The following is an 8543-nucleotide window of genomic DNA, read 5'->3' as shown; positions in this document are numbered from 1 at the left end:
AATTTTTAACAATAATCTTCGGTAAAGAGTTTGGTTTGTCCTATCCCCAAAATTTTATTGGAAATGGAAATCTTATTTGCTATGGATTCCTCCACATACGACTCTGCCACGGTCGTACTCTTCCATCCTCCATGCCTCTTTAGAGATAATATGTCTCCTCCAGCATCGACAAGGATGGTGGCAGAGGATCTAATGATAATAGTAAATAATATATGAGTGTATAATATACGAGTTTATAATAATTACCTTCTAAAAGTGTGACCACTATACTCATGTGGATTTGTCAAGCCAAGATATTTAGCAATGTCACTAGGTATTTTTCCAAAGGTATTAATACCGACTGGTTAAAAAACAAATAATCGCTCATGTTTTGTATGTGAAGGTCTAAGGGAGACATATCTTCTATAAATTTCAACCATATTTTTGATGTCATGATCTCTTCCATCAATGACAAAAGTTCGGGGTTTATTGGTTTTTGTGTCAGGTATTTTCACTACTAAGATAGAACCAGTGTCTTCTATATCTTTAGTGCTAATCTTGAGAAACTCTTCCCTTCTACACGCGCCTGCAATTCCAAAAATAGACACGACCTGCAGTTTTAGAATATTATAATTAATTGAAAATAATTACAATGAAGTTATTTACCTTCATCATCAAGTATGTTTCGTCTGGTGCTTCATTAATAAATTTGTAAATTTGGTCCTTGCTGAATACTTTAGACTTCTTACATTGATAGCCTGCCGATTGCCGTTTCATAAACGCAGTTAATTTAAAAAAATGTTTAAGGTCGATGTTTTTTTTTATCAGCAGCGAAGACTTTACCATAGAGTATTCCGACCAAAGACTTGATGGTTTTACATGTTTAGCCCTGTCAGCAAAATAAGCTAGACACACATTTTCCGTTACATTCATTTCGACCTTGTTCCTTCTTGAACACCAGTTCGTACTGTTGGCGAGACTTTTGGGGTAGTAAATTTAAAGTAGCTTTACGTGCAGCTTCAAATACTTCCGGGGGAATATTTTCTTCATTGTTTTCACACATTTTTTCAAAAATTTGTTTCCACTTTACAAATGGCGTCTTAAATTCGTACACTTTGTTTACAAACTGGGTGCTAAACAACGCAGGTAGCACGTGGCGATCAACGCACGCTGATGTAGTTGTCACATTGTCACAATTTAAAAAATCACAAATAAAATAATTACTAAAAGTAAAAGGTTATGATCGTAGATAAAATGTTGTAAGACATACGTGTAAAAAGTTCCTTTGTTGCACTCACATTCTTTAAAATACTCCCTCGTACCTCGGTCGTATTTTAAACCCGTTCGTGCAATAAAGGATAACTTTTTACACTTATATCTTAAATAACTATTATTTAACTAGATCAGTACATTTATATGTTGAAATTAAAAATACAATGAGAAACGGTGTGGAACGAAATTTCACTAAAAATTATTTTTTGAAGCTTTTGTCATTTCGCAATTTAACTGATAAAGTTTCCACTCCAGGTGATGATGCAGTTGCGAACGATCTATCGGGTTCCTCTTTCGGATCAGAAATCTATATCGAAATCTTATCTTCCCAACCAATGGAATCTTCTAAATACTCTTCAGCATCTAAAAGCTCTTTTACCTCCAGTGTTCTTTCACGCAGATAATATCAACCCTGTCCTTCAAAAAGTGTGCTCTGTATACCTCTCTGCACAAGGAAGTTGAAAATATTTGTCAATTCCGTTAGAAATCCTTCTGAAAGTGTTTTTTCAACAGGTTGGTTGAACAGTGTACTTATTATTCTTGTACTGTGGAAAAAAAAACGATTAATTACCTATTTTCTGTAGACCTCATTCTGTAGGCACACATCACTAACGATGGTGAACAATCGTTTTTGTTTGTTTTTGTTTTAATATAGTTGTAACGGAGCCTCTGTCTCCTACGTGTACCATATCATCTACCGACAGTCTCCAAATATTTCAAATTAATATAAATACGAGTATTTCAACCATATTTAAAAAATATAACAATGTAATTAAAGTAAATTCAGGATGGATTAGATATTTCAAGGTCAAATACTTTTATTTTTTGGCTATGTGATTACATGAGATGCAGGGAACCAACATAATGCAAATTTAGCGATGCATTAATCATTTAATACATATCATCAGCAGCATTTTAGAGAACACCATAGTTTTCTTTGGCTCGTGACCAACACATATTTTTCAAATCTAAAATGAGCTTATGGTATAAACTAGAAACTAAAATCAACATCTTATTGTTGATCATTGGGACCACAATGAACAAAAAACAAGAACAGCACTATTCTTCTCATTACAAAGAGCTATTAATAACATACCTATTGCCTAAAATATACTAACAACACATTTTCCCACTTGCTATTCTCTCATCCACGGTTCCAACAAGTCATATTCAATTCGTAGCGACCTCGCGACTTATGGGGAAGCAAACCACATACAGCTTCGTATGCTACTGATAATATTTCTTCGGGAATTACCTCTATTACCTGAATATCGACTGAATTTTTGATTTTCATGTGTCCAATTTATTTATTGACACAGGAACACTACTGTAATCAGTGCTTTCTTGCTACCACGTGCCACCTAATAATTTTCTACCAACAAGCTTTTCTCCGTATGTATTATTAAAAAAAACTTTTCCAAGAATTCCTACAGGGCATTTTAATTCAGTTGTGCGTTGTATGTACCTTAGGCCGAAGAACAGTTTACACTCTTAAACAAATAAACTTGTAAGCTTTCTCTTTCGGTCCTCTGTTTTTAAATGAAAATAACTGTTACAACAAAAAACTTCAAAACAGGTAGGTAAAAAATAAAAATCACATGGAGTACGTTAGAATTTATTTACTATTGTACACGTATTAAAATCTCCAAGCACCTCACCTTAAGTGAGTTGCTAGCTTACAAGAATCATTAAAATAAAACAGTTTATAAACGTTCCTTTAATTTTATGTTGACAGAAACTTACTTTGGAAATGTAGCTTAGTACTGAAGGGCAATGAAATTTACCTTCCATCAAACATTCAATTAAATCTGCTGTAATAATGCAATCAATATATACGTCAAAATGCGATTCAGTGGGGACAAAAAACTAAAACGTATGTGAATGATTAAATGATGTTCCAATTATGTGATTTCACTAATTAGTGTCAAATTTCTATATGATTTAACCATTTTCACTCGAATTTTCTACACATCATTAGTTGCATTGGTTAGTCACGCGTACTACAGTGTATACTACAACCTTTTTTTCCAAGAGTTTAAAGCAACTAAATTACCAAATTAGTTTCAATTCTTTGTACCGGGATATCAAAAATTATCTTGGTCAAAGGTGGTCGTCATGGAGTGGAAAACTCCAACTTGTTTCGTGTGACGATTTCTTCGGCACGAACGCTAGGCCTACCAGCAGCTTTTTTATGAGTGACAGAGCCAGTTTCGTGGAACACAATTTGTAAGCCACGCATAAAAATCCTTTGGCATTATTTCATAGTTTGGAAAAAAATAAAAAACAAAACTGTTTGACAGATTTTGACATTCAAAAAAAGATTGACACAAATGCTTCGACCACTTTAGACCAAGATAATTTTTGATATCGCGGTATATCGTCACCTTAATGCTACAACTAGGTAATTCCAAAATGTAGATTTTTACTTATTTGTGATAAGTGTCCTTTCACTTATTAATAACAATTAGGTATCTCCAGCAATTTTTTAAGATAGAACTTTGGTTGGCATATGTTCGTAATTTAACTATTCGTTCGTATTAATTAAAAAACTAAAGAAATATTTTATACAAAAACAAACGTTTTAAAATATTTACCTTTGACATAAAGAATACTTTTAACGGTGATAAATACCTTAAAGGTAATTTCCTAAAACTTCATTTTATAATTATGTACCTACCTATTAAGGTATCAAAGTGACGATATTGTCTCTCTATTTCTGCTTGTGTAACTTAATATAATTCTATATAAATTCATTTATTCACATCCTATACATACAACAATACAACAGTAACCTGCAAATACTGGTTAAAATAGTTATTTACGTAGCTAGTATGGAAAGTGATACTTTACTGAACAAATAGGCATATTTCAGCACGAGCTTTACGGACCTTCCATATGTATTACGTACCTACAACATTTTTCTACAACCATTCATTTAAAAGCTAATAAATACCTAATTAGACTTATCATTGAAAACAAACCATCATATCATGGCTAACTAATTGTCTTATTTTGTGTTTCCAAAATCGTAAAACAATAAATGCTACGTCAAATATTTTCATTTCTACGTTTAATAATCATAGTCGCTTAAAATGATTGAAATTGAATGGTTTTATATTTGTTATTCCACACTAGTGCCGAAAATACTCGTACTTGCTATACACTTCACCGTAAATGCTACATTTCGGTATTCAGCTGATTATAGAAAACTCAACTTTCTGTAGTGGTTGTAGAAAAAAGTATATTTTGTCTGCTGACAAATTAGTTATCAAGCAGCAGAACAATAATAAATAAAAATAAATAAGAGTGAATATAAAAATTAAGTATAAAAATACAAAGCGTGCCGTACAACGCAACACATTACACCTGTCTTATGTACACATTTGTTCCTGGTTAAACCTAATTTAAAATGTACCCCAACCTACAATAACGTAGCAAAACATTCCGAGCGTGTTTTCCGGGTAATGAATCTAATTTTTATTTGCCATAAACAAACCCGGAGTCTTGTTGATTTTGAACAATGCTAAACTTCGGGGTGTTAATATAGAGCGGAGTGTATCCTTGAAGAACGGGCGCCACGGTCGAGGCGACGACGTCCTCGCGGTCCTGGAGCAGGTAGGGCGCCACCGTTGATCCGACATAATTACCCAATCCATTTATTTCTCCGTTGCCGTTGTAAACTTCCACCTTGGGCTGAGGATTCCCCGTTGAAAAATGATCCCTCGGGTAGACCGTGGGGGCGGGCGTGGCGGCGACGTAGGTACCGTAATCATCGTAATCTTTGCTCGGCTGCGTTGGTAAAGGTGCGTATAAAACCGCCTTGCGATCATACGCACGCAACTGCGTAGGCAAATGCGATCCGCTTATGTGATCGTATTGGTAATCGTAAGGATTCGCCTCCGGAATAGGTATCGGCCGGATTTGGCTCCTGCTCGGAATGCGTTGAATTTGTATATTCGGCGATGAAAGGTCGTTTTCTGTGTATTTGACGTCTGCTTTGTAGCCGTTTTTGTCGGCTATGTATGACACTATTTGCACCCTGCCGTCTGGCAATTTTACTCTATATTCACCGTTCGTGGCTCGAGCATTCTGGGACTGGGTGTGGGAGAAGTCGTCGCCCGTTAAGTGATCCACTACTTTGTAAGAAAAGGCGTAATTCTTTCCATCCTGCAAAACATGGAAGACCGGCTGAGCGCAACCCCGGAATATTAACATCTTTACGGAGGGCGGACCGAATAAATTAATTGCCAACGTGGTCTATACTTACGGCGGATAATGAGGAGAGAGTGTAATCCTTCCTTAACTGAGAGGCTGGCTCCGAAAGCACTTTCGCCGCGTGGTTGGATAAAGCTTCATATACCCCCGGATTTATGTCGTTATTCTACGAACAACATCATCAATATCATAAATATCAACTTTACACATCATGTCGGAAAAAACGGCACTTCTTCTTTTGTCTACAACTAACAACAGTCATGCATCACATTCGTTATTCTTAACGGCGCCTGAATAATTAATTCACTTTGTGAAACAGTAAAATATTAAATTGGATTGCCGGTGTTATTGAATATTTACAAATATTTTCATATTTCCCCCACAGGTGCTTCAACATAATTACAACAAAAATTACATTGATGTTAAATGAATTAGTCCAATTAATTTAAATTCCTGGAAAGCTCGGTGGCTGAAAGGGTGACATAGTTTTTGAATTCGAATCGTATTCATTCAAATTCAAAAATGATAGAATTCGCGGTGAAGCTATACATTTTAATGCAAATAGATTGTAATAATTATACAAATAATGTTGTATGCGGTGTTTATTTGAAAATCACTGTAAACACGTTTTTTAGGTGATGCTTAATATTGCGAAATTAAATCAACAACGAAGTGAAATTTAAATTATCTAGAAAAAAGTTTTTAATCATTATTGTTTTGTTCGTTACAGAGTTGATTAAATAAGTATTATACCGTAAAAACTATTTTTTGTTCGACACTGTCAGAATTTGAGAATTTTCTCATGGGCCTCGTGGGCCTTTAAAACGCACGTTTCACTCGCGTTTTAAACTGGCCCACTCGTGCCAAAAAAGGCCCAATTTACACACAAACTCGTTAAACAAACTACTATTGTTTATTGTTTTCAAATAAACCAAAATATGAGTTGCCAATCAACTTAGACAATTTCGAAATGAATTTTTTTTGTTCGACACTGTCAGAATTTGAGAATTTTCTCCTACGAGTATGTGAACGGATTTTGATAAATGTTACCACTTGTCAAAATGAAACGCCAAGCTAATTTTAAAGATTTTAAGCGATTTGGAGCCTTTAAGAGACTCGTCGAACAAAAAAACGTTGTATTCAACTCGTTCGTGTGTCAATTGGGCTTTTTTGGTACTCGTGGGCCTTTAAAACGCTCGTTTCATTCGCGTTTTAAACTGGCCCACTCGTGCCAAAAAAAACCCAATTTACACAAGAACTCGTCAAATAAACTACTATTTACACCTTCTGTATAACTTTTCCGCTTATACACACATATTCTTTAAAAAAAAAATGACATTCAATTTACATTTAACGTTTAACAAATACAACAGTGATTCTTGAAGCTTGAAACAGTGGTTACTCCCCACTAGGTACTGAAAATGTTACTACTAGAGTGCATTCGACAACTGACAAAATTAACCCAGAAGAAGGTTGAGTTGTTTCCTTTGATTCGAAATAATTAAGACGTCAAAGTATAAGGTGGCTACACAAGCTCAGCACCAAATTGTGAAAGATACACTTGTACGGCTACCAGGAGTATATCTGTATTGCCGACATACAAATATTGAAACAACTCTACTTCGTGACAGACCTAACTCTCAGTGATGACCTTTGTTCACCAGAATTAAAGATATTAATTTTCTGTAAAATAAAACAACGGAGGTAAATGAGTGGCTAGAATCATCAAATTTTTTTTCTACTCCTACTAAATAATACAGTGTGGAATAAAATGATTTACATCTAGTTACCTTTGGAATTTTTGCACATGTAAATTTTCCTGTACCGCTCTACTTTTTTTTTTGAAGTGCCGAACTATTAGTTCTGTCAATAAATGTCATCAATCGAATTGACAATTGTTACAATTTACTAAATTGAATTAACAAACGTTGGTGGCCAGTTTCAACACTAGCTGTGATTTGCTTTTGTTAGCTCCTTTTTAATTTCAATCTCAATTTTGCATTCATATCATCCCTTCGCAATAAATCACATTTGGAATTTGGATATACCTATATTTTGAGGTTAGGCTTTCTTTTTTTTGTAGAGCGGCATTTCGTGTTTTTACAAGGGTAATGCAAAGGTAACTAGATGTAAATCATTTTATTCCACACTGTACAAAGTGTCTCTAAAAGAACGTATATTAAGAGTCCTGTGGAATTGTGCGACTCCATAATTTTATTATGTCGAACTATGTCGAGTAGTTAAAACTGTCAAATCAGATGTCAATAGTCAAATGACAAATTATTAAATCTTAGCGCCAGTTGTGTGTTCGACGACTTTGTTGTTTTGCTTGTGCTTTTCTTCAGTTTTTCTATTCTAATTACTTTTCATCTTACAACAGTCTTTATTAAAATTAAAAATCTGTCATTAGTGGACTTACATAATTTCTGTTTTTCTATTTAGTACCACAATATGCTACAGAGTGGCAAAAATCAAATATATGTTAGCAAGTCCGCCGTATTTCGTATTTCCCGCGAATGGGGCACCTCAAGGGCGCAGGCGCAGAAGAGACTGGAAAAGAGGAAGAGGAGTGATGAAGGCGCGAATGGGACGAGAGGGGACAGTCCCGGCAGTCCGACTAAGTCCATCTTGAATCATAGAGAGACAAGGTCCAACCTCTGTGTTTAAAAAACTAATAAAGCCAAAGCGGCAATAAGATCAAAAAGTGTTTTCTTATTGAACTCAGTGATAACATCAGAAGTGGGATTCAACCCCAACAACAATAACAACGACAACCACAACAGCCTTGTTTGACAGAACGCGACGAATCCTGCTAAACATGGCGGATCAACTAACAGACCAAATAGAAGAGGACAACCCCAGTCCTGCATTAGAAGGCAGCGAGTCTGAGGGTGAGACGAATCCACCAAAACGACCAAAGGTCGGTTGGCAAGAAAACCTGATAACCCTGATTGCGTCGCAACAAGAGCAGTCGGCACAATTAGCGCGCCAATCCAACATGGCGACCAAGCCAACGCCCAACATGGCTACATGCGTCGCAGATGTCCCGAACTCCCAAATGTTTAAATTGGCAGAAT

General features: G+C 35.5%; 1 protein-coding gene across 1 annotated transcript in view; it reads right to left on the bottom strand.

The window, feature by feature from the left end:
- Positions 1-2852: 2852 nt before the first annotated feature.
- Positions 2853-8543, bottom strand: part of LOC138134987 (uncharacterized) — a 32539-nt gene continuing 26848 nt past the window's right edge. The window contains exons 3-4 of the mRNA XM_069053650.1: positions 5519-5632; positions 2853-5418 (exon numbers count right to left, since the gene is read on the bottom strand). Coding sequence (XP_068909751.1) covers positions 4729-5418; positions 5519-5632 — 804 coding nt within the window. The 3' untranslated portion in view covers positions 2853-4728. The remainder of the gene's footprint in view (positions 5419-5518; positions 5633-8543) is intronic.

The sequence above is a fragment of the Tenebrio molitor genome, chromosome 1, assembly GCF_963966145.1.
Source record: "Tenebrio molitor chromosome 1, icTenMoli1.1, whole genome shotgun sequence".
In the NCBI taxonomy this organism is placed as follows: domain Eukaryota; kingdom Metazoa; phylum Arthropoda; class Insecta; order Coleoptera; family Tenebrionidae; genus Tenebrio; species Tenebrio molitor.
Note: the sequence above shows the minus strand (reverse complement) of the source record. Positions and strands in the feature narration are given on the sequence as shown.